At 34.2% G+C, this 27,538-nt stretch overlaps 1 protein-coding gene across 2 annotated transcripts in view; it reads right to left on the bottom strand.

The window, feature by feature from the left end:
- Nucleotides 1–27,538, bottom strand: part of LAMA1 (laminin subunit alpha 1) — a 94,700-nt gene that overhangs the window by 30,419 nt on the left and 36,743 nt on the right. For both annotated transcript variants that reach the window (XM_087931097.1, XM_087931098.1), the window contains exons 16-36: nt 26,840–26,950; nt 25,641–25,768; nt 24,885–24,971; nt 22,375–22,586; nt 21,274–21,380; nt 19,834–20,014; nt 18,970–19,106; nt 15,846–16,076; nt 14,832–14,975; nt 13,974–14,153; nt 12,341–12,526; nt 11,071–11,198; nt 10,184–10,304; nt 9,935–10,072; nt 9,139–9,260; nt 5,783–5,869; nt 4,897–5,090; nt 3,812–3,954; nt 2,471–2,569; nt 1,055–1,166; nt 755–917 (exon numbers count right to left, since the gene is read on the bottom strand). In XM_087931097.1, coding sequence (XP_087787223.1) covers nt 755–917; nt 1,055–1,166; nt 2,471–2,569; nt 3,812–3,954; nt 4,897–5,090; nt 5,783–5,869; nt 9,139–9,260; nt 9,935–10,072; nt 10,184–10,304; nt 11,071–11,198; nt 12,341–12,526; nt 13,974–14,153; nt 14,832–14,975; nt 15,846–16,076; nt 18,970–19,106; nt 19,834–20,014; nt 21,274–21,380; nt 22,375–22,586; nt 24,885–24,971; nt 25,641–25,768; nt 26,840–26,950 — 3,011 coding nt within the window. The remainder of the gene's footprint in view (nt 1–754; nt 918–1,054; nt 1,167–2,470; nt 2,570–3,811; nt 3,955–4,896; nt 5,091–5,782; nt 5,870–9,138; nt 9,261–9,934; nt 10,073–10,183; nt 10,305–11,070; nt 11,199–12,340; nt 12,527–13,973; nt 14,154–14,831; nt 14,976–15,845; nt 16,077–18,969; nt 19,107–19,833; nt 20,015–21,273; nt 21,381–22,374; nt 22,587–24,884; nt 24,972–25,640; nt 25,769–26,839; nt 26,951–27,538) is intronic.

The following is a 27,538-nucleotide window of genomic DNA, read 5'->3' as shown; positions in this document are numbered from 1 at the left end:
ATATTCCAAATTGTTAAACTCATCTGTTTGGCATAACGTGGTGAATGTGCTTAATATTTATTCTTGCCATGGTCTCAAGAGCAGAAAAATGAGTAGAAAAGTATCAGAACTCTTGATGGGAATCAAAAGATGTTTTCTTGGATGGCATCTTCTCGACTATAACTTTAAGAATATTTCTCAATTCTTTTAAATATATTTTACAAATTTATTCATACATTAAATCAGATTTCATTATTTTCCTTTATTTTTTTACAAATTCCCATTTTGATTATGTCTAAACCCATACAAAATTACATTAAAACATGGTTTTGGATTTTATCACAAGTGAAATCTTGACTGCTAAATATCTGTGATATATATCCTAATACGAGATATTTCACCCTCTACTTCTAACATATTCTAAATCTAAATTCTAAATCAATTTACTCTAAAGACAGCTTGAAACAATTTATCTGCATGAGGTATGAGTTATGTACAATAGACCGTATAATTCCTGGAACTGGAAATTAGTGCTAAATTTAAAGCACATATAAACATCAATGAATCATGTTATGCCTTTAAAAAATTATGAATTCTAATTTTAATGAAAATCCCGTTGTTTTACGACATTAAGCTTTTAATTTGATTTAATACATTAAGCATCTTAGAAATTACATTTAGCAATTCATTCTTATCATAAAAGGACAGATACATTTTTCTCTACTTGTCTTAAATATTAATTATGATCACTGCAGCAAGCCGCAAAAAGACTTACTTTAATTCATGTATACTATCTTGACGCAGTTGCTGGAAATACCTTCTACGCATTATGTCCAACATCATGGGAATATCATCTTGCAATTTCTGAAGTGTTTTATTTGATTGTGGGAAATCACTATCTCCTGTTGTGTTAAGAGTAGCTGCCATTTCCACAAGCACTTGGTGGAGAAAGAAAAAAATAATTGGGAAGAAAAAAGGATTTTAAAAATCATTTTATACAAATACAGAAACAATAGATTTTTATTTATTTAATTTCTACTCCAAAACTATAACAGTCCCAAGCCAATCACATTACCTTTCATAGATGCCTGCAATGTGTTGATAAATTTAGCCAATTCTTTACTCTTGTTCAAGGTACCTTCTGTAGCATTGTTGAGATTTTCTTCTCTTTCTAATATTCTTGTTAACTAGTACAAAAAGCAAATATATATTTTTATGAAATATGCTATTGAAATTGTGACTCTTAATTACCGTAACAAAGAATAAGGAACATATGTACAATTGTCACTCAATTACATGCAAAACAAACCTTTTATTTGGTAAAAATAGCATTTTATATTATTTTTATCAAATAAATGCTGCAGAAAGAGTGATGTGTTTCAGATACTTAACATCTATGCTAAAAACTTTTTCAATGGAAAAGCAACGGCATTTATAAATACTTGCATTTGAATTTTAGAAGAGATAATCTTATAATCCCTAAGAAAAGCTTAACAGAGCCAGTAAAAGGTAGAGGTAGTAGTTTTTGCTGAAAATAATGAAAGGTAATGATTGGAGAAGGGACAAATTACCATGCACCAGAAGATGTGTAAGAAGACCATAAGTGAGGTAGAGATCAGTTTTCCATGAACGACCAAAGAGTCACCATGAATGTAGACAAAGGCATTGAACTCAATAGCCTTTATTCTATAGTAAGCATGCCAGGATTTCCTTTTTGTTATTTTATTAATTTATTATTATCCCTACAGCCTAACTGATCTTTTTATCGTAACAAAAATAAGACTCTTTTGACAGTGTTCTTACATTTCTTTGAGCTGCTAAGTAAGTAGGCTGGACTAAGCAGCAACTTGGGAATAAGAACTACTAAACTCTATGCAATTTACTGCAAAGGTTCAAACCCTTTCTTGTTGTTTTCAGACTTTTCTTTCTCCTTTGTTCTTGCCCATGCTTATTTCAGTCTAATTGTAATTGTTGCAAGGAGATGTATGTGATTATATTACATGTGAATTGACAGATATGAGGAACAATTCTACAACTCTTATTTTACAAGAAATTAATTTTAATCAATATATTAATATTAGCTGATTTTTTTCTCTTAATTTTGCCGTATTTTGGCATTTAAGCTACACACAGACACAAATTTTCCACATATCTCACACTTACATACATGCACACTGCTAGGGCAGAAAAATATTAAATATTTCAGCTGAGTCGAATCTCTAAGGCAGGCAAAATAAAATAAAATAACCTGTGAAGGTACATAATAATCTTCCCTGCTTTAGATAAGCTCTTCAGTAAATAAGGAAATCTTGTGCTTCTTTATTGAAACAGATTTTCACTCAGTAAATACAGAGCTAAACATTTATAATTACCCAATTCAATTCAATGTTGTGGTGTATCTTCTACTTGCAGGTCTACTTTACCAATTTTTACTTTACCTGTTTTTCTAATAGGTAAGCTTAAACTTGAAATAAAGAAGCAAAATCCCTACCTTGTTGTAGAACTGATCTGAAACATTTGATATTGTATCAAGATTGCCATTCATGATTTTCATTAAAGAGTTTGGACTTTCTTCAACTCCCAAAGCGTCCTGGAAATAAAATGTGTATGCAAACAGCTTCAAGATTGGAGACAAGAATTTAAATTCAGACCTTTTAGCATGCAATTATTCCCACTTAGTTGCTTTAACAGTCCTTTTCATCAAATAACTTTCCTAGAAAACCTTAAAATGTCTGTATAATAACGAGGAAATTTGTTGGTATATAATAGAAAATGAAATAAATACTATATTACATTGGTATGTGACTGAAAAACAAACTGATCAACATGTGAGATTTTAATTCAGCCAAGATGTTAGTGAGACAGTCTAAAAAATATTAAGTTATAGATTCAATTGATGAATCTTTGAAAATCTGAATGTGTAATAACCTTTCAATGTAATTTTACCAGTGCTGCACGGTGATCCAGATTTGAAGGGAATAATGTGATTCAGAACTTGCATAAGCACATACATAGAACCTCTCAGGAACACCTTAAAACAAATATTTCTTGAGAATCAGTGATGAGGGGCACTGGGAGCATACCACATATGTTCGCATTCACATGTTGCACAGTGCAAAATGTGAATGGAAGCATATGTGTGGCACAGTGGTTAGAATACAGTATTACAGGCTAACTCTGCCCACTGCCGGGAATTTGATCCTGACCAGCTCAAGATTGACTTAGCCTTCCATGATTGGTAAAATGAGGACCAGATTGTTGGAGACAATATGCTATCATCTGTAAACCATTGAGAGAGTGCTGTATGGCTACCTCTATGGAGTGGTATATAAACGTTAAGTGCTATTACTATTGGATAGCTGCGCGGCTAACTACAAAAATGTCCCCTTTCAGTTTTATTCTATTTGAAAATATTTTATAAAGGCAATTATACAAGTAATTATATAAATAATAACAACTATATGGAACATTGTTATTATTAGGAGTATCATCGTCACTGAATTCAACATGTGAAATGAACGGTCTCTTTCCATGAAATAACACATAGATTTATTTTAATGCACTTTATATAGGATTTACAGTAAGACAAGAAGCTGTTCCTTAACCATAATATTTATCAGCCCAGCTCTCAACCATGGCTTAGTGGGTGGCAAGTTCAGAACAGTTGTTTCCATGGAATTATTTCTAATTAGAAGTAGTGTTTTATCATAGAAGGAATAAGAACCAATCATACCATACTTAAAATAGCCCAGTGGTAATCAATATATTAATCTTCAGCTACCTACACAATAATATAAACTGCAATATAAAAGATAAGCAACAGCTTACACACCTTTAAATGTTTTGTGGCATTTTCCAAGTCTGAAAGTGCTCCATAAGGTGCCAAGATAGCACCATTTAAGTTTACCAAATGCATAGCTTTGTCAAAATTATCCAGATCATTCAACAACTGCCCTGTACAGTCATCATCACAAGCTGAAGAAAGAATTTATAGATTTTGTTTTCATGTTAATACACATATTATATTAATGCTTACATTAAGTTTTGTATATTCATAAACTAAACAGAAAGTGAAATATATTCCAAAAACAAAAAAGGAGAGAGGCAGCCCCCACATTTGTACCTCTTAAAAACAGATTATTTCATTGATTAACACAAGAATGACAACCTTTGTGATATCTCTTTAGAGTCTCATGCTTGGCCTCCAAAATACAGTATACAGGAAAAACCCACACAACTTCAGAGACTCTTTTATGGTTAGATTATCATCATATACATGGTTACAAATTTTATAATGTACTTTAATTCATGGCATTCATGGCATTTACCATTTAGACACTCATTCCTTCAGTTTCTGAAACATTTTTGGAGTTCTTCATTGCCACTTCTTTATAATTATACTAAATAATAACTCCAGGTAACTATGCATATGTTGAAAACCCCTATTTCCAACAGAGAATCTAGAGTAACTCTCTCACTAATTGAATTTACATTCATTCCTCCACACTGCTTTTTATTCCTCAATAATTCTTTATTGATCAGAAAACAGAGTTCTTAACCTTCAAATTTTGTTAAGTGGAGAACTTTGTTAAGTGGAAACTATGCACAACAAATAAATATATTAAGTGGATATTTTTAAATTTATGCAATTTTATTCCTTCTCTGTATGTGCATTTCTTTCTGTAACTATTTCCTTTCTTTTCCTTACAGGAATACTTACACTATTCAATAGCTTCATCTATTTAGCTGTCATATCCAAAATACAAACAGCATTTTTTAAAGAATGTAACTGAACAAATATGCTTCATGCAGCAATATCTTACAGATTGAATAATACTAAACAGCACTTAACAGTTCCCATTCTAGGCATACTTCAACTTAAAAAGCAAATGGGAAAAATAAAAATAAAGCACTTACAAACACATTCATTCTCCACAAGAATGTGCCTTGAATCACACTGATCACACAACTGTCCTGTTACACCTTGCTTACAAACACACTGCCCAGAAATATGATCACAGTGGTGATGGAGAGAACCATTTTGATTGCACTGACATTGCTGACATTTGCCACCTGGTACTCTAGGTTGTCCATAGTAACCTGGAGAACATCTAGAAAGAACCAAGACAAGTTAGCCTTTCTTGAATGTCTAGCCTTCTTTTTTAAAAAAGATACCTTGAGATACCACTTATCATAAAACTATAATGTCCTCTCTGTCCTTTCAGGATCTCGTCTTTTATTTTAGCATGCTACAAATCTCATAATAGCCTGAGACTTAAACATACAACATATTCCCTATGTTGAAGGGCATTAGGAGCCGTGGTGGTGCAGTGGTTAGAATATTGCAGGCTACTTCTGCTGATCACCAGTTGCCAGAAGTTTGGCAGTTCAGGTCTCATTGGCTCAAGGTTGATTCAGACTTCCATCCTTCCAAGGTGGGTAAAATGATGACCCAGATTGTTGGGGCAACATGCTGACTCTACAAACCGCTTAGAGAGGGGCTGTAAAGCACTGTGACGCGGTATATAAGTCTAAATGCTATTGCTATTGAAGAACCACAAGCCGGAAGAACACAGAGATAGCCAATAAATCAGGTTTAATAGTCATTAGGTTTTTATGTTAATACTTTAATTCTACAAGAAAACATAACAGCAACTTGTTATCTACTATATTTCTAATAAGGTAATGAATTTTTGCATTCCTTTTGCCTAATGCTGTCTGAATCAACTAAAATTAAGCTATGTCAATTCTTCTTAATGTAGGCACATTTGTTGCAAAAGTTTTAATGAATTGAATATCTTACCTTTCACAATACTGCCCTTCATATCCAGTGACACAAGCATTGCAGTGGAAATCTTTTATACCTTTTGCAACACATGTTGGACTAAAGCTTGAAGAACAAAGAAATCATTAGGTTTAGGAAAAACATATTTATCCCAACTGGTATATACCTTTATTTATTAGATTTGTATTGTTTCATCCAAGGGCTTAAAGAAATAGACAGCCCTTGCTTTCCCCATTTTTTCCCCATCATAATCCCATGAAATAATTTCGGCTGTCATTGTGTGGTTGACCCAAAGTAACACAATGATCTACAAAAGATGTGGGTGAACCTGAACCTGAATCCCCCCATTATCACCCCAATATCTTGTTGTATAGGTATAATTAGGTATGTAGGGATATTAATATATATAAATATAAATATATAAATATATAAATATATATTCATATTCGCAGGTATTTATATGTATGGTATTCAGCTTTATTGCTTTATTTGGATATTTCCCCAGGTCATTATAGTTGTGCTTTTAAAGTTGTAGCAACGTTTCGGCAGAATCTCATCTGCCATCATCAGGCTTCACTATACAGAAGTCTGATGATGGCAGATGAGATTCTGCCGAAACGTTGCTACAACTTTAAAAGCACAACTATAATGACCTGGGAAAATACCTGAACAAAGTTGAATACATACACACACACACACACACACACACACACACACAGTCTCATTGATTACAATAAGCCATTTCCCTAGGTAAATAAGATTGTTGCGTAACTATATTAATGCACAAATACAATTCTGTTCCTTGTTGACTTCCGGTTTGTCGGCTTCGGTGACAGCAGGGATTCGCCTTCTCTGCGATCCCTGCTGTGCTAGCCGCCTTGGTGCCTCTGATCCTGACGGATTTGGAGGCTAAGGCTGCCCTGTTGGGGCAGCTGAAGAAAGGGGGGATCCGGACAGGGGGTGTGGGCTATCGCAACCCCCCCCCCAGCCGGCAATAACCCCCTTCTCTCAAGACGGTGAAGCGGTGGTCTTTATGGCCGCCATAAAGAAGCCGGCAACTGGATAAAGAATGCGCAGGAGGAAGAAGGAGTTTTGAAACGAAAGTCTTTTCTTGGTCGAACTGGGACCTTAATGACATATTTAACACCTGGGAAGCTATAATGTTCCCGATTGATGTTTTCAGCTGCGAAGAAAAGTGACGAAAAGGGGAAGTTACTCTCCCTCCCTTATGGAATTAACAAATGGACAAGGGAAACCAGCCTTTTGATAGAAGGTAAAACTTAAACTCCTTTGTTATAAGTGGGAAGGGAGAGGCATGGGAAAACAAATTTTTACTCTAAGACTTTGCTGGAGGGGATGCCTTGAAGATAAAGAGAACAGAAATTAATTCTAAGAAAGACCTAAAGCACAGATTGGACGTTTTTTCTTTCCCTAATTTGACTTCAACCCTAGAAGAGAAATTGTAAAAAGAAGAAGCTTGTACTCTGCCTGGACTGTTTGATGACTGTGGGACTTTGGGACTTTTGGGAACTGTTTTAAGTTTGAAAATAACTGATTGGTTTAATAATAAGAAGAGGATACAGAAAGAGAAGAAGAAACAGTTTAAAATGGCTCTATCTCTTGATGAACTAAAAAAACAATATTTAAAAATAAAGAAAGAAGGCAAAGATGTTATGGGAGAAGCCCTTTGTTTCCTAGATATGGCACTTGTCATGTGTCAGCAAATTAAACAACAGCTGGAAGAAGCCGAGGAAGAAGAAGCCATTTTTAATGAACTAAACGGTGTGACTAAGAAAGAAAGGAGAAAGAGAGGAGCGAAAAGGAAGGACTTAAGAAATAAAAAAATGTTTATGAAAGAGAAAAAGAAGATGCAAAAACAACAGAATGCTAGAAAGCAAAAGGAAAGAGGAATGCAACAGAAAGGGGAAATCAAGAAGGCAGAGGTTTGGAGAGGAGGGGGTAAAAAGTTTAGGCGGGCTAACAAGGAAAGGGAAAAGGGAGGAAAAAGTTACAAAGGTATAAAGCAAGATAGAGAAAAGGAAATTTTTTTTAGGGATAATGGGTAATATATGGGGCTTTTTTAAAAAAGGGGGGGATTCTGCAAAGTACACATGAGTATTGTAATAGTGGTATTTGTATTATAAGTAGATAAATCAGAACTTTTTAAGATCTAATAAAAGACTAAAATATCAAGGTATAACTTTAAAAGGTTTAATAATGAATGATATTAAGTTTTAATAAAATACTAAACAGAATGTTTAAAATATTAGTTTAAATATAGAGTTTAATGGACTAATGTGTTGACTGTTATGGATTTATTACTGTAGTATTGGTTTCTGAAATAGTAGAATGTACTAAGCAGAATCTGATTGGGATTTAGGTGTTATTTTAAATTTTAATTCAGGGGAATGATAGAAAGGCATCATACTCCGATTAGTGATTCCAGGGGAAACTATTCTTTTTTAAATTGGAAATGAGACAGATGTAAATGGAGAAATGGACAAAAGATATAAAAATATTTTTCTTTAAAGCAAGATTAAATATATAAAACAGAATTAAGATGAGGCAAAAGTGGAGAGGAGTTATATAATAGATATAGAATGGTAAATAAGAAGGGTAATGGTATATAAGAAGAGCATGAATTCAATTGAAGTCCATACAAAAAGAGGTAATCTGGGGCCAAGTTACTTTCTAGAAGAAAGTTTTATGTTTTTATGTTCATGTCTTATGTGTGTGTGTTTAATTAAGAATTAAATAATAAAATCTCGGAGGAAGACTAGATGAGAATAATTATAAACAAGCCAGAGGAAAATATAAATGTGATGACTGAATACCAGATAAATTAGAAAGGAAATACGATTGAATAATGATTAAAGAGAAACAATGTGGAATTTGGTAAAGGGAATTTACGTGTTTATATGGAAATGGGATAAATTATAAGTACGTGATATAAAGCAATATGTTACCTGCCTTGTAAAGATCTACAATGGAAAGAGGTTTTATGTTTTTAATGTTTAATGATGTTTTGTTTTGTTTGTTTGTTTGTAAAATCAATAAAACTTGTTTTTTTTAAAAAAAAAAAATCTGTTCCTTGTTGCAGTCTTTGTGTAGCCTAATACTTTCCCAAAATGTTGCATTATTATGTTTAGTCATTGTGAAAGGCTGATGTGATGCAACCACAAGATCAACCACTAGACTATGATAATGTCTATTAAATTATCTGACTAAGCTGAATTACAAATCCCATTTTAGTCAAGGATTTTAAAAAGAAGGTATAATCACCTAGAAATGTAGCTGGCCACACCATCTATTATTGATATAATACTATATTAAGTAAAATAATCATTAAGCCAGCTAGGTGAATACTTAGCTACCTTTCAGGGTTCGTTCTTGGACATGCACATGGTGAACAATCATTGATGGATCCTTTAACTTTGCCGTAATAACCAGGGGCACAAATATTGCAGTGATCACCAACTGTATTTTCTCTGCAATCCTAGGAAGCAATAATTCATGAATTTTAAAATTAAAATAATAATAATTTCCACTTCATAAATACACAGTGCTCCTACTAATTACCTAAAATGTCAATAGACAGGAATAACAGATAATATATGTATTCCTTTAATTATAAAAAGATTGGTATTTATAGAAAACCAATGGAGTAAAACTGTAGAAAATTCTTGCCATTTCAATATGGGTAATCCTTGGAATGAAAGTAATTAGTTCAGTTTCTTATTTTAACATTCCTTGATGATTGCCCTAATTTCTTCAAGCCACCTGAATCATCTCCATCAGTGATTCATTTTTTATAATGTTTCAATTAAAATTGTAAAATTTAAGTGGTTAAGGCCACCATGCTAACCTAAACTACTGCAGCACACTCCATAGAAACAGTTATTTTGAATTCAGAGCATCTTGAAATATTGTGTGCCTCAGTTTAATTTAGTGTTTCAATCCTTTTTTCCTTGTACTAGTTTCTTTCAGAAAATAACCTCTCATAGTCTAATACTTGTTTGTATTAGCTTTGTAAATCTTACTTTTCAGAGGTCTTTTTTATCTTGAATTATTTCATTTATTTTAAACATTTATATAACTGTCCACCTTAAAGCAAATTGGGCAGCTCCCAAATATTGATACAAAAAGGATTATTTGTAGGAGTTTACATACCAAACACTTCCCTGTTTCTGAATCACAAGCACTGCTGTGATTGTTGCACTGGCAGGGCACACATAATGAAACTACTGAGGGTAACACTTTTAGGTGTGCGTTTCCATGCCTCTCCCTATAGTATCCGGGTGCACAATCCTACACAGAAAAGAACGTTATTAACATGGTAGACTTATTTTTAAATAAGGCATTTAAGGTATGACAAGATGTTACCCTAAAAAATTTTTTTTTCACTAAGACATACCATACCTGGCAGGAGAATCCTGCATAACCTCCAGGGCACAGGCATTTTTCAATGTGGTGAGCTGGTTCCTTGGCCAAAGGCATGTAATCAGCTTTCACTGCAATATCCATGGAGACATTTGAGATTCTAAAAGGTGTTCCATAAAAACAAAGTAAAAATGAGGCAATCTTCATTTATCAGACAAGAGATAACAATTCCTTATTATTTCCTACCAATTGGGATGGCTTCTGCAAAGAGCTATAGGTTACAAAATTAAAAGGTAGAAATAAATTTCAAAACACAAAATTTGGATTCTTGAGGTACTAGTAGGTAAGAAAAATTAATAAAAGGCTTAAACAAATGGCCCTCCTGGCTAGACATTTCTGGACATTTTCATCCCCAAATATTTAGAAGGACCAGAAGAGCAAGGCTGCTCTGCATAGCAAATCCTGTGATAATAATGTTCCTGAATATGGTAGTCATTAGGTATGTTTATTAAAGTTTCTCTGAATATGCACTAATATTTTTTCAGATAACCTACAAAGGATTGCTAAACTGTGCACTATAATCCGCATTTTATCATGCTGCATTCAGAGCTTCTTCTGAAAAAATGTCCTGATTATCAGAAACATTTTTTAGAAGCATAACCATCAAAAACAGCATAACTTTATATCATATTTATATTTATATATACCGAACAATATGTGGTGAACTAATAAAAGGACTCCATTATTATTACCCATTATTTTTAAGCTGCATTTTATAGTTTTCAATGTTTTTAAAAATAATAGTTATTTGTGAACTCTTGTTTATTAACTTTGTTATATGCCTCCTAGTCACTTGTTTTGTGACCGATGGCTATATGAATTTAATAAATAATTAAATAAATAATATCAAAGTTTGAGCACTTTACCTGCTTTGTTGCAATCCTTGACCATATGAAGCCTTGATAAGAATATATTCAATATGGCTCAGAACTGACATGAAGTCAGAATGTGAAACAGATTCATCTGAAACAGCATTAAAGTATTTCCAGGTGTTCTGGTAAAGACAAGAAAAATATAAACATAAATTAATTAGAAACTGTTAATAACACATACTTGGTTAATCATATTGTTTTTTAGTTTTTTGTGTATAAGTATTCCTCATTTAGTGACCACAATTGGGGCTGGCAACTTTGTCAGCACTGCGATTGTCTTTATGATTTTACTTCAGTTTTCCTTTGCTTTACAAATCTGCAAAGGTCATAAATGCAAGCATTGGTTATAAACTTCCTTTTTTATCACTGTGGTAATTGTAAATAGTCACTGAATGAGTATTATCAATATTTCCCTCAACACCTTAGCTGCCAAAATTAATTGCATATGAAATGTAGAGTGCTTCTGCATTTAATAAAGCTGATCATAAGAATTAGTCATGACACTTTCCTAATTAAGTCTTCACTGGCTTTATGAGCCCAGTGGAATAAAATTAATAACCCGGAGAAACAAACATATAGTAAATTAAGCATATTCTAAATTATTATGCTAAATTTGAAAGATATTGAAAATTATTTTCAAAGTCAGATGCACAAGGCTGTAAGGAGCAAGGCTGACGCAAGAAAATATCTCCTGCTCAAAATATAGTAATATTATTTGATAGATTCAAACCCAAAGTAGTATTATTGCTTATGCCATAACTGTGATAACATTTTTGCCCTCTTCAAGTCATAAAGTTTACATATTACATATACGTTTTATTGAGAAGTTGCTCAGCAACCAGTCTTTCAGTAATTTGTGCAAAGATTTCCAAACCAACTCTGATATTTGTATTCCGCTTTTGGTTCTGGGACAAGTTTATGTATGTATTACGTATGTATATACTGAATGTACAGTATGTATGTATATATAACTTCTAATACATATTTATTATTAAAAACAATTCTAGAATTGTTTCATTCAATTTCTATAGGTTTCCAATCAAAATTTGAAAGAGAATAAGGACATTTTTCATGGACATGAGACATTTTAATATGTCACATGATGATGTCATACAACATACGTTATAAAACATAAATAACCTGAAGTGAAATGGCCTATGATTTTTTTATGTTCACACAAAAAAGAGCAAACAATGTGTCTATTCAACTGTGAGCAAAAACTCTAGATACATTTCTACACATATAACCAAAATTTTAGTCTTACCTCCATCATTAGTATCTCTTCATCTTGCCTTAATCCATTTTCTGGAGCAGGAACATCCATGTAGATGACCTGTTTCCTTGGGCGACCTCCCTTAATCAGAACTTGTGGTTCAAGATTTGCAGTTCCAAGATCATCCAGAGCAAAAAAAGCTACTGAATATTTCAATTTCCCACCATATGACATGAGCTGTTTTGATAAATAAATATATTGTTAATTTAAGATACTTTTGAAGTACTAAAATCTAGGTTTAGTAGCAGACCATTTTTTTCTTCGTGGTCTGCTCCAAACTCTGATCTCCAGAATCATCTCTTTTTTCCTACTACTTTTCATATATTGACTTCATTTACAAATCAAGCAGGAATTTCTTATTTTTCAAGAGAGTCAATATAATTAGGTTTTGCTTTTTGCTTTCCATTAAGCATAATTTCTTGTGCCATCAGGATCAAGAAATATAATCAGCTTAACCTATATTCAGTTTTAAAAAGCCAGTTCAGGAATCTAAGATTTCAAACAAGCACGTTTAAAACAATCTAAAGCAGGGGTGTCAAACTTGCGGCATCACGGCAGCATCATGTGGTGTATTGTGACTTTTTCCCCCTTCGCTAAACCAGGCATGGGCGTAGCCAAGCGCATGATGCATCCAGCCAGTGGGCCATGAGTTTGACAGCCCTGATCTAAAGCTAACAATTGCATTTCATTCTAGAAAAGTAAAAGTAAAATTTACAAGCTTCTCCACTGAGAATATGGGGGTGGGGGGGGAAATGAGGTGAGGAACTATGTTGCAAGATATTGTAATTTGATGAAAACAAATTAACATTTGTTACAAGAAGATATGTAATTCGACAGTCCCCAATACTAGTTGATATCCTTGCTTCTGGATTTCTTGAGGGATAATTTCATTATTTCTCTACTTCTTAGTTTTAGTCACCTTTTAATCACTTGCTTTCATTATTTGCTTGCTTTCAACAGCAATTTTTCTATTACCATATTCTTAGCAAATAGAAGACCCTAAATGTCACACACTTCTCTTTAATGTAATCTTAATATATATGCCTTACATAAAAATCAAGTACAAGAATAAGCACAATAAACAATGAAAACAATACAATGCAACTTCGGAAATGTAGATTATTGTAAAAATATACAACTAGTTCTTCATTCTTCTGGACTCTGTCTGTACTTCCCCAGTATGGGAAACCTTGCCCCCAAAACACACCTTCATCTTCCTTTTAGAAAAAATACCATGCTTTAAAATCCAAGTAGCAATTATGTTAAACAACTACCAACACATCAGACAGCTAAGAGAGCATCAATTCAGAGTCAGAAAACCACGGCATTTTGTTGGGCTTTCAATGACAGTACTAGCTAGCTACAACCCCAGGAATATGCTACAGTCTCTGTCTCTAAATTCATTCTGAGTCTAGATTCTTATTGAGTCTAGTAGCTTTCAAAATTATGCAGGTGGTCTCAAAAATAAAAGATATGTAAAATTGTAATAGTTTTGCTGTGAACATACAGTGAATGTATATTAATGAATGTAAGTATTCAGAAATACACAGTGAATTTTCTTCAGAATTTTTAGATATTCAGTTGCAGACTTATCTACAGAAAGGACAGAAAAATAAATGTTTACCTGATTTCCCTGGAATTGATCTGGTAATTTCCAGTAAAAGGGTTCTGCATTCAAGTGTTGGCGGACTGTTGCTGCATCCATTACTATGTCTGGAAATTGGGAAAATACACCTTCGCTTGTTCCAGTAAAGTTACTGAGAGAAACCACGTGTAATAGTTCCTGTTCTAGAGTCAGTGTTATCTGCAATAACAAGCCAAGAGGTTATCCGTTTTCATAAAATGAACTACATTTGGTCTCAGACTAAGAACAATTTCACATGCTTCCTGAAAACAACTAACACATCACCCATCCTTCGAAATTTGGAGCGAATTTTATTAACGCACCTTACATTTTGTATTAGTATAAAGCTGCTTCTACATTGAATGCACAATTGTGTTTCATTGTTTATATTTTTCTCCTTCTGTCTCTAGATATACGAATAAATCAGCTGAAGATAAGATTGCAGGAAAAGAAAGCAAAAAGAAACCAAACTTGGATTTCAAGAATGCATAGAGAATTCTATAGTAAAAACAATTCAAAACAATATAAAATTTCCTGCAAGTGGAATGCATATAAATAAGTGATTTACTCACTTATTTATGAGTTACTTAAGTATTTGCATTGAACTTTCAATCAACCAGAACAGCTTGCAACTAATTTTAAGAAACTTAAAAGTAGCAAAATAAACTGATTTGGAATTGGATATGTCTAAATTAATAAAATAGAAAATTCTTGATGGCAGAAAAATTCTGAACAGAACACTATGAAACATTAAGACTCTTCCAAACATTCTGGTGTCTTCCCAATCCAAGAACAGGTGTGATCAAGCGAGGAAGAAATTAGAATAGAAAGAAAATAAGACCGGTACACTTTACTAACCGGAATTCGCACATAACCTTCTACTTCTGCACAGAATTCTGTCATCCCAGAACAGAAGCAAGGGATGCATCCCAAAGGATTAATAGCATGTAGAGCAAAGGTCCCACTTTTGCATTCATTGCAGTGTAATCCAAAGACATTATCCTGAAGCAAGATGAGATCACGATCAGCATCATGGCTTGAATAACAGTATTTTTGTAGCCTTAACAATATGTCAACAATAGATATTTAGTATGTATAATTCTATAAGACACCTACAGAAGCTTGTATTTATTCCCTAGGTAACTATTAATTCTAGCCAACTCACTTCCCCATGAAGACTCTACCCCACTTTAAAGGAAACGTCAAACTTCTGTGATCATAGTTAATATATTTATGGCTCAGTTCGGGTGTATCTAAACTGGAAAAAGTTTTTTACCCTGAAATGCTGAGGCTTGAAAGATACTTAGATTGCCCATTTCTTCAATTTTATATTCCCTTAATTACTTGGCTTCAGCTGGTCTCTTAAGAGAAATAGCCTGGCGAAACTGACAAAGGTTCTGTTGGTTCTCTCTTCTCTTTCACCAGAAATGTAGCATGAGATTCTTTAGGGTAAGTTTTTCTGATATAATGGCAAAGTGATTAGAGAATTTTGTTTTTTTGCAGAAGTGCCTTTACAATGCTTCCCAATTCCTGCTGCTTCAAAATATTACCAAGTTTTCTTTCTTTCTCTCTCTCCTACAACATACAACCATGATTAAAACCATTAAGAGCCATGGTGGGGCAGTGGCTGCAGGCTATGTCTGCTGACTGCTGGCTGCCTACAGTTCGGCAGTTCGATTCTCACCAGTACAAGACTGACCCAGCCTTCCATCTTTCCGAGGTCGGTAAAATGAGGACCCAGATTGTTGGGGGCAATATACTGACTTTGTAAACTGCTTAGGGAGGTCTGTAAAGCGGTATTTAAGTCTAAGTTGCTATTACTATTATGAAAATCCTAATAGGCCAATGCTTTATCTTATTATTATGCTATACCTTGCAAACACACACACCAGTTTCCTCTTCACAGCTGCACATTCCTTGATTGCACATCTCGGCTTTACTCCCACGCGCATCACAGTCACAAGGAATACAATCAGGATAGTCCCTGTAACCCAAAGCACAGAGGGCACACCTGTCCCCTCCGTATCCTTGCTTACACTGGCACTGAGAAGTCAGCTGGTCACACTGGAGACTGAGGGAACCTAAATGACTACAATTGCAAGCCTGAAAAAAAAAAGATAGAATCCTATAATTTGAAAAAAAAACATGTTTAAAAATACTTTTTGCAGTCATTAAAAAGTCACCAATATTGTTTTCTTTTACAAGAGCATTTGTTTGTTTTGCTATAAGAAAGAGAAATATAGCTATTTCTCTAAAAATTATTATTGGAACTTATTTTAAAAGTTGTCTCAAAGTAATTTACAAATATATCTTTGTAGTAATGATTTTAGGATGCAATAAAGTTGACTGTAATGAAATCAGGGAAAATAGTTTCTTGAGGTGTTCCATTTAGAAAAATTCCCTGGATTTTAAAATTGTGAATCTAGGTTGGAGTTTGAAAAATTCAGAAAGTTTCAATAAACATCAAAGCACTGTTGTTGCTGTACATTATCTAATAAATGATTGTAATTGTATTATGGTTTAAAATTGCTAGATATATTGCTGGCTTATACAATATTTTCAACACTGGTTTAAAATAAGCTATAATACACTGCTCAAAAAAATAAAGGGAACACTTAAACAACACAATGTAACTCCAAGTCAATCACACTTCTGTGAAATCAAACTATCCACTTAGGTAGCAACACTGATTGACAATCAATTTCACATGCTGTTGTGCAAATGGAATAGACAACAGGTGGAAAGCATAGGCAGTTAGCAAGACATCCCCAATAAAGGAGTGGTTCTGCAGGTAGTGACCACAGACCACTTCTCAGTTCCTATGCTTTCTGGCTGATGGTTGGGTCACTTTTGAATGCTGGTGGTGCTTTCACTCTAGTGGTAGCATGAGATGGAGTCTGCAACCCACACAAGTGGCTTAGGTAGTGCAGCTCATCTAGGATGGCACATCAATGCGAGCTGTGGCAAGAAGGTTTGCTGTGTCTGTCAGCGTAGCGTCCAGGGCATGGAGGCGCTACCAGGAGACAGGCCAGAACATCAGGAGACGTGGAGCAGGCCGTAGGAGGGCAACAACCCAGCATCAGGACAGCTATCTGCGCCTTTGGGCAAGGAGGGACAGGAGGAGCACTGCCAGAACCCTGCAAAATGACATCCAGCAAGCCACAAATGTGCATGTGGCTGCTCAAATGGTCAGAAACAGACTCCATGAGGGTGGTATGAGGGCGTGACGTCCACAGGTGGGAGTTGTGCTTACAGCCCAACACCGTGCAGGACGTTTGACACCAAGATTGGCAAATTTGCCACTGGCATCCTGTGCTCTTCACAGATGAAAGCAGGTTCACACTGAGCACATGCGACAGATGTGACAGGGTCTGGAGACGCCGTGGAGAACATTCTGCTGCCTGCAACATCCTCTAGCATGACCGATTTGGCAGTGGGTCAGTAATGGTATGGGGTGGCATTTCTTAAGGGGGCTGCACAACCCTCCATGTGCTCGCCAGAGGTAGCCTGACTGCCATTAGGTACCGAGATGAGATCCTCAGAACCCTTGTAAGACCATATGCTGGTGTGGTTGGCCCTGGGTTCCACTGAGAGCCACATGCTAGACCTCACGTGGCTGCAGTTCCTGCAAGACGAAGGCATTGATGCTATGGACTGGCCTGCCTGTTCCCCAGAGCTGAATCCAATTGAGCACATCTGGGACATCAGGTCTCGATCCATCCACCAACTCCACGTTGCACCACAGACTGTCCAGGAGTTGGGGCATGCTTTAGCCCAGGTGTGGGAGAAGATCCCTCAGGAGACCATCTGCCACCTCATCAGGAGCATGCCCGGGCATTGTAGGGAGGTCATACAGGCACGTGGAGGCCACACACACTACTGAGCCTCATTTTGACTTATTTTAAGGACATTACATCAAAGTTGGATCAGCCTGTAGTGTTTTTTTCCACTTTAATTTAACCCAGACCTCCATGGGTTGCTAAATTTGATTTCCATTGATAACTTTTGTGTGATTTTGTTGTCAGCACATTCAACTATGTAATAAACAAAGTATTTAATGAGAATATTTCATTCATTCAGAACTAGGATGTCTTATTTTTGTGTTCCCTTTATTTTTTTGAGCAGTGTATATTACAAAAATGAAATATACTATACAATGTGAAAAAAATGAACTAGGAAATAAATTTTTCTATACAATCTTTTTTTATAGGTAACAGTGCAAAAGGTTGTGATAGCAAGATTTCTTACAGTTCAATTAACATATTAGAGAATAATTTAGAACTTCAGCAATTGAGATATTTACATTTGCATTGTCTAAAAATTGGATTAGCAAAAATAAAACTTTGTATTGATCATTTTTACTATAGTAGAAGACGGATTCTCTGGTCCACGCCTTCTGAGAAATCTTACGTTAATTTTTTTTCATCAGGCAAGAAAAGCCGTATTACACCTAATGTAGCAACATTTTGTATAGCAAATATGAACATACCCAATTGATCTACAAGAGTGATATCTTTGTATTTGCTCCAACAATCACAATTTATTAATATTTTAGATAAGATTTTATAAAACATTTTTTTCTATATCCTGAACTTAATGCACAGTAGATTGAATTTCTATTTTTATAATTCACTTATAATTTTAATGTTTTTTCTTAACCCTAAGAACTAGTTTTAGGTTTAATCTTTGTGCTACATTATTTTACTTACACCCAAGTATTTCATGGATTGTATGGTAGATTTTATCTTGGTTTAACCTGGTTGGTCGGTCTGTCTGTCTGTCTGTCTGTCTGTCTGTCTGTCTACTTGTCTGTCTGTCTGTCTATCTATTAACTATCCATTTAGATGCATTTTAAAAAAGAAGAAACTTCTCTGAAATAACCCATGGTGGAAAAAAAACCATAATATTTATATTTTTATATAAAATAATTCATTAAATTTTATCCAACTTTTCAAAATTCTTAATTTCCCTTTTTAACATATTACTAGCACATTACCTTGCATCCCTTTTCTATATCATGACCCCAGTAATTTTCTTCACAAAGTTCACATTTTTCTCCAGTTGTATGAGGAGCACAAATGCATTGTCCCGAATCTTTATCACATGTATTGTGAGTATGAGCACAATCACAAGCTGCAATTAGGGCAGGACAGAAACAAGTAAATTGGAAGAATTATTAGTTCGTTTTTAAAAATCTAGGATTTAATCATTCTGAAAATCAATGCCTTGCAAAATCCTAACATTTGTTTTCCAATTTTTATTAAAAGAAATTTAATCATCCATTATTGTGCCTATATCAAGTAAATGTTTTTGCAAGTAAATGTGAGGTGTTTTTTATTGTCTGATCTTTTCCATCTGTATTCACCTTTAAAATGGACCAGCTTCATACAGTAATATGAAAGAAAAAGAGAGAGGCAGAGAGAGAGACAAACTCCATTTGGTGTAGTTTGATGCTGGCCTAGAAACCAGGAAATCATGAGTTCTAGTCTTGCCTTAGGCACGAAAACCCAGCTGGGTGGCTTTGGGACACTCTCTCTCTCTCTCTCTCTCAGCCCAAACCACCTCACAAAGTCATCATGGGGAAACTATGAGGAGGAAAAAATGTTAAGTACGTTCACCGCTTTGAGTTACTTGAAGGGCAGGATAAAAATAAATAAATAAATATAAAATAACTATATTGTAGGATCTAAAAACAGATTAGATAGCACAATTCTCCATGTTAAAGACAACATGAATATCTTCAAAGAGGCATTTCATATCACTTTGATACTCTTGTGTTTGTAGCTCCTAGGCAATGGGCTGTTTTCACTTTTAGAACAATTTCAGTTATTGCAAGATCTGTTTATGAGATAAAAATTACGTTTGCAACCACCATCCTGAAATGCATAAAACCCTGGAGCACAATGTCCACACTTGTCTCCAGCCACTCCTAGTGCACAACGACACTGTCCTTCTTCATTACAATCTTCTGTAGCTGAGCCAATTTTACTGCAAAGGCAGGGAAGGCAACTAGCTGTAGTACTGAGGCCATAATAACCAAACTGTAAGAAAGAAAGAAAAAAGAATTTGGATACTTTTTAAATCATCCTTTCCCCTCCCGCTTCTTCTTCTCCTTTCTAATACCACATTTAAATTGAAAGTTGCCAAGGTTGGAGACCCCTGTTATAGACTCTTGCTGTTCTCTTTGGAAGTGCATTAGAAAGGAATGTTTTTCTCTCTTATGTTTACAGCACAGAGAATTTTTTTTTTAAAAAAGCATTTGGGTACTTTTTAAAGTAATGCCCTGGGATTCATCTAATAAAAAAAAATAATGAAACATTTTAACAGTTAACTATCTACTAATATCTGTCAAAATGTAGAAATACATCAAGATCAAGTTGATTAGACAAACCAATTAAATGCTAATGTCATAAATTTAACATTTAGCGGGAAAGTACAACCTTTATTAGCATATAAACAGCTCCTAAATGTGTTAGATATTTAATATTTTGATAGTTAGAATTTGCCAGTGTTGAAAACATGAAACTACTTTCAAAGGTATATTTAAGATTGGTGAGATAAAAAGCTTGTTAATTTTCGAATTAATGCCAGATCCTCTGGCTGTCTAATTTTAGCTTTTATATTTTTAATGCATGGGTCAATTCTAAAATGTGACAAGAGGATAGGACACTATTATAATAAAGAGTTTAATTACATCAATTCAAGTATGCCTTTATGGAGATGAACAGGGCATCTGTTTCTATTTTTAATTTCCTAATTTTAAATTACTATAAAAATTAAAGTTTAATGATAAAGCGATACTTCAATTATCTGAAGCTTTATCCAACAACTTTGTTGCATTCTCACAGACAGTATAGCTATCATTTTAAATGTTTTTTTCTCAATCAATTTGATTTATAAAACTGATCTCATAATTCCTTGGAGACTGGGAAATATGTTTTTGTCACTTCCCAGCATTCCTGCCTTGCAGATGCCAGCTGTATTTGGAATAAAGAAAAGAGAGACAGATGTAAATGATGTAGGCTGATAATAGATAAGGCTCTATTCCCAAGATCTCTGGAATTAAAATTAGGCCAGTCTGTTATGATCTCTCAGTGGGCAGTATGACTTCAAGCAAAAAAGAATAAAATCCCTTTTTGGTGTATCATCTTAGTTTGATTGTGCCTTTCAGTTACTATGAATTACACCTAGATTGTTTCACCATTATACTGAAATTTAAATAATATGTACATTGTTAGACCCTGTGGACAAATAATTAGTAAAAACATAATATGTTAGTAAGGTAATTGCTGTTTTTTACCAAGCATTTATCACATCTCTTTCCGACTACATTGGCTTTGCATTGGCAGAGGCCAGTTTCATGATGACAGACGCTGGAAACCGAGCCGTTTATGTCACATTCACAAACTTAGATATAAAATGAACAAAGATAAAAGATGATTATTATTGTGACAAAATACACAATAGTAACAATTATATACTTTTTTTCCAAATAAAATGTAGAATTTAATTTCTTACTTTTCTATAGTCTGGGCATTATAATTTTAAATTTATATCTTTTGGAAAAAGAAATTAATGTTACAAAACAAGGAACTCCAACTGTAAGTGGAAAGTATTTTTACTCGAAGGAGACTTCCCTAATTTTATTAATGAGTAAACTGTATTCATGATAATCTCACAATCTTGGGGTGGGCAGAGCTCAAATGCAGAAAAAAAAAAACATTGTTGATTGGTAATTGTTGATAAGATATTGAGAGTAAATACTGTACTGAAAACCTCACATTTTTAAAGTAGAAGTACGTATCCTTCACTCTAATCTTAAGATCAACTGTTGTAAACAATTTCCTTGTTGTAAAACAAAATGATTTGACAAAGTCTATGAAAAGTTTATGCAGAACATCAGTTCGAAACAAGATATGATACCCCCAATGAAAGTGTTTAGTGTCAGATTCTGCAATTACCCAATTAAATCATGAGTCTTGAGCCAAACTTCCAAAACTTCAAAAGGATTTATTGGGAGTTAACATGTCCGGCACTGCCTGGGTGTAGCTGACTTGACACACATAATTCATTGTCACCCTTGACCCTGGTATTCCCCCACCCCCTGGGTGTATCATAATTCATATTCTCCAATGAGGCACATCCATAGCCAAGAGTCATCAATCATGTTCTCCAGTTAGAATTTTGCCGTGGCAGAAATTAGTTACTATCTTTGAAAACTATTTATGGAATGCACTTTTGATTTCCAAGCTGCCACACTGCTCTTCCCCCCGCACCTTTCTGTTGGCAACTCTAAAAAGACCATAGAAATATTTTATGAGTTGACATTTAGTATCAGGGGACCAATCTGGCTGTATTCAACTAAAAATACTTTATATTTACTTGATCATGAGGAACTCACCATAACAATGTTTGTTGGTCACTGCATCCCCATAATAGCCATCAGCACACCTTTCACAGTGATGTCCCACAGTATTTCCAATGCATTTCAAACATTCCCCTGTAACTGAATGACAATGGCCATCTTCCAATGGGTTTACATTTCCATTGCAATCACAAGGAATACATGGTTTTCCTGCCACTAAAGGATTGCCATAATATCCATTTGCACATCTGCACATAAAATAGGACAATTGCATCAGAGTAGAAATTTGTTGGTTTGTTTATTATGCCACTCATCTTACTGATACAGTGAGTCTGTTTAGATGGTTAAGACTACAATCATATTTCCTATTTATTTTCATAATTTGGATCTATTTGTGCAAAAAGAAAAATCACTGCAGATACCATGCTTAAGAAAGTTATAAAAACTGCAAAAGATGGATCAATACAGTAACATTGGCTCTTCCAGGGAAGAAATGGCAAACTGCAGACAATTCTGCTAAAGTCCACAACTGCAGCAGAATAAAGAGATGATAATAGACCAACTTGTCATAATTCCTTTCCATATCTGGAATGGATTTGAGATCACCCACAGGTGATCCATACGGTTGTTCCTGATGATGAGACCACAAGATAGTTGTCTCTGGTGGATCAGGGTGATGAGGGAATATCAATCTTTTTGCTCAAATCATGGTTGGAACTTTCAAAGGGACACCGGGTTTCCATGTTTCTTTTTCTAATCACTTTCAGAAATTGCTTCTTAACTGTTTTTCAGTTATTAGTAATCTTTGGATCAATAATCAAGTTTGATAGCACCAGGTGGAGTTCCTTCAATCCTTAGTGAAAGAGGTTTTAAACACAAATTTAAGGTCTTAAAAATATTTTGGAATTAACAGCAAAAGGGGATTAGAATTTAAATTTTAGAAACTTACAAGTGAACTAATAGCCATCTTCAATAAAAACTTGGAATTAATTATACGAATCCTTCCCATGGGAAAATGCTGCTGTTTTGAATTTCTTTTTAAAAAAACCAGACTTTGAAGATTGGACATTAGAGGAACCAGAAGGAACTATAGATTACAATTAAAAGAGAAGAACACTTAAATTTGATTTACTAATATAGAATGGAGCAAAATATTTTAATATTTAACACAGTGAAGGAAATTTTTGAATAATGCAACCAGAAGTTAATTTTAAGAGTATCTGTCTCTATAGACAGACTCTATTAAAAGACAAGACTGAAACTGATTGAAAATTTAAAAATGACAGGCTATAAGAATGATATGTAAAAGATGCTATACTGCAGATACCAATGAAACGAGCTGATGTCTTAATAATTAAAAGGGATATATAAATAACAAAGCAACAGAGTGACCTGGATAACTTTACTATTTAATTGGATTTACAAACGGAAGCTTTGAAGAATTTTGGGAGAAAGAACAAAGAAAAAAATTGGAAGAAATCAAATTCTAGGACACCCTTTGAAGGAACTAAAGATCAAAATTGTTGAAAGTAAAAAGGAAGGAAATAAAGCTGATTTATTTTATCAAGGTGAAAATAGGTATGTTGTTATTTCTGATTTTAATGCAGAACTGAACAGAAGTTATTGAGGATTTGTTATGAATAAAGGAAGACATACATAATCTTCTGTTACATAAGTTACTAAATTATTTATATATGTGATGAAGGAGGAAATCATTTCTTTATGTATTTCTTTACTATATTCTTATGTTTTCCTTCCTTCCTTATGTTTTCCTGCACTTTCTATTTTTTCTTTTTATTCATTTCTCTTTTTTATTTTACATTTAAACAGCTACGGATATGTTTCCAGCAAGGACTGGTCAAGTTCAGGACAACTGTCTTTTATTTTCCTGCAACCCTTTTAACAATTCTTCTACTTTGAAGAAAATTACTTTGTCACATTAATCAGCCATTCATTTCAAACAAAAGAACCTTACTGCCAACAATACCTATGTCATAGATGTTAAAGCAAAACATCATATTTTGATAGCTGGATATGCTAGTTAATGCTGAGACTATTTAGCAATTGTATTGAAAACTTTAGATATATTTGAAAGAGTTAGTTCGGGATCAAATTTGCAATACATTTTGGATATAAAATAATTCAACTTCTTGGTCATTTGCTTTTGATGTAATATGAGACAATCGGCCATATCAGATAGTTGGGCTTATTGGATCTTGAAGGAATAAACCATATTGTACACATTCAAAATACGTTTACAGGTAGCTCTCAACTTACAACCACAATCGAGTCCAGAATTTATTTTGCTAAGTGAGAGATTTGTTAAGTGAAATTTTACGACTTTTCTGGCCATATTTGTAAACTGAATCACTGCAGTTGTTAAATTAGTAACACGATTGTTCAGTAAACCTGGCTTCCTCATTGACTTTGCTTGTCAGAAGTTAAAAAAATAATCACATGACCCCAGGATATTACAAACATCATAAATATGAGTTGCCTCTATGTTTAATTACATTTGACTAACAACCATTTCTGCTACTCCATACCTTTCACATCTGACTCCTGCATATCCTGGAGCACATTTATCACAGACAACTTCATCTCTGTTATCCAAATGACAAGTAGGACTGAAACTAAAAATAAATAACTTAAGAATTATGAGAGAGATTATACAAAGTTAATGCATCAAATACATGCACAATTCATGACTGCACAATGTAGTAATTAGTGAACACAGGAAAATATAATCAGTGTGTAATCCTGCATGTGCCTATTTAAAATCAAGCCCCGCTCATTATTGTTTCAAATTGTATTACACCTGTGTAAGTATATTGACTATTACATTCTTAGCTACATGCATGCGGATTTTCATAAACAACTTTACAGTATCTGAAAGATTCACAGTACTTAGGAGAAAAAATGTTTAAATCCCTTAAAAGACAAACGTCTCCAGAATGTCTGAAACAATTTACTGGACTGCTACCAATCACTTGGCAAGACTCAGCTTAAATTACTCTTATTTCATATAAATAGCAAAATTCTATCAGATATTTTTTTAATGCGAGCAGCATACAACACTACTTTTCAAGACAGGCTACATTTTAACTTTTAAAAAACTGAGAAAAACAAAACTTCCTCATTTGAGCCAACAAGAGTGACCATTTGAGAAGAATGAAGTGAAATTTTTGACTTTTCCCCCTTCCCATTCTGATTCTCCTTCCTCCACTCCCTTGTCCCTTAGTGGCCTCGCCTATTCTGAAATTGCTGGAGTTTTTATATATCATTTCCAATAAGCAGTTTACTTGTTAGTAGCACTTCTCAGTGGACAGGCACATGGTTGGCAATCCCCTGTGGTTCCCCTCGAAGGCATTCCGTAGAATCCTGGCAAACACTGCTCACAAGATTGCCCTGTGGTATTATGCTCACATGCCTATAAACAAACAAGAAGCCTTTTGATACTTAATTTGGATGGAATTTTATTCCCAGAGGGAGCTCAGTATGAAAAAGCATGCAGATTTAGTATTCAAAGAACAAACACAAAGAAACAGGGATGCCAGGGGCAATAAGCTTTTGTAAACTCACAGCAACAACTTAAGCATGCGCCCTTTACCAGAACTGATACGCACATTTGATTTCATAAATTAGCTTCATTACTTTGATAGGGAATAAAAGAAAATTAAGTGTATTTTAATTTGGCAATCATACAATTCATTCAGATATTTTTATTTCCATCCTTAAAGAAATAATGTTTATTTCTTAAGAAAATATTATCTGGAAATAATGTTCACAATATTTTTTTTAAAATAATAACTTAATTACCAGTTAGGAGCCACCCAGAATTACTTTGATGCCATACAAATAAAATAATAAAGTAAAATGCTCCTGTATTTTTCCATCCAAATCTATAGGAATTTGGCCATTGACCTGAATGGAAAAAAGCTGTAGCTTGCATAGATTTTCTTATAAAATATGTTTTACATTAGTTATAACTAAAGACAGACTTCGAAGGTACTTTAATGTGCACAAAAAATAGGCTTTAAAGCAGGGGTGTCAAACTCAATTTCATTGAGGGCTGCATCAGGGTTGTGTTTAACCTCGGGATGTGTGTGTGTGTGTGTGTGTGGTGGGGTGTGGACAAATGGGCGTGGCCATCTTGATGTCACTCTTGTCAGGGGTGTGCCTCTCCCACATACGGACTTTCTGAATTCCGTTATTGCTTGCAGAGAGATGTAGGAGACCGTCCCAGCCAAAAACAGAGATTGGGTGCCCGTTTTCACTGGCAGAGGGACCGTGTGCCTGTCCTTTGCTGTTTCCAGCAGGCCAGATTTAAGCACCTTGTGGGCCAGATCCAGCCCGCAGGCCTTGAGTTTGACACCCCTGCTTTAAAGGTAGCAGAAATAGTTAGGAAAATGTGTATCCCTCCCTGTTTAATGCCTGTTTAAAAGTTCAACATTTTACAAACCAGGAATGGTTTGATCTTATAAGCAGGACACAAACTTACAATACAAACACCATGACTATCACATTCCGTTGCATGACCATTGCATTCACACGGCAGGCAAATCCCTCCAAAAAGTATTGCATCCACTCGATAGTACCCAGGAACACAGGACTAAAAATAGGATTAAAAAAAGAAATTACAGCAAGCATGTGTTAATCATCATAAATCTAACCTTACGGTTCAGTATAACAATATTTTGAAAACCCATTAAACCAAATCAAACTATGTTACCTATAAATAAACTTTACAATTTTAGATCTATAGTGCTTTTTCAGAAAATTTAACAAAAGCTAATTGCACGTCTGACAACAATTTCACGTCTGACAACAATTTCAAAAGTGAGCTAAACTAGTGAATTCTTTCTTATAGGATATAACAGAAAATATTTTCTAAATATATTAATATTCTTATGAGTTTTATTAATTAAATATATTAATATTCTTATGAGTTTTATTAATAAATAACAAATTAATAATAGTTTTCACAAGAGAAAGAATAACAATGACATGATTTTAATTTTAGATCTAGCTACAGGGAAAATGAACTCTCACCGGGTTCCTTAAAATGTAAGAGAAAGGTTATGTTATTCACAAAATGGAAAATATGTGAAGTTGTTTTAGACAGATAGAATAGGAAATGGTGTTTTGGCATTTCAATTTTCAAAATGGCAGGTCAAAAGGCAATTTGTATGTAAATTTA

This window comes from Pseudonaja textilis, chromosome 3 (genome assembly GCF_049901715.1).
Source record: "Pseudonaja textilis isolate UNSWEBS1 chromosome 3, rPseTex1.2, whole genome shotgun sequence".
NCBI classification, from domain to species: Eukaryota; Metazoa; Chordata; class Lepidosauria; order Squamata; family Elapidae; genus Pseudonaja; species Pseudonaja textilis.
This window is presented reverse-complemented; position numbering and strand designations above follow the sequence as displayed.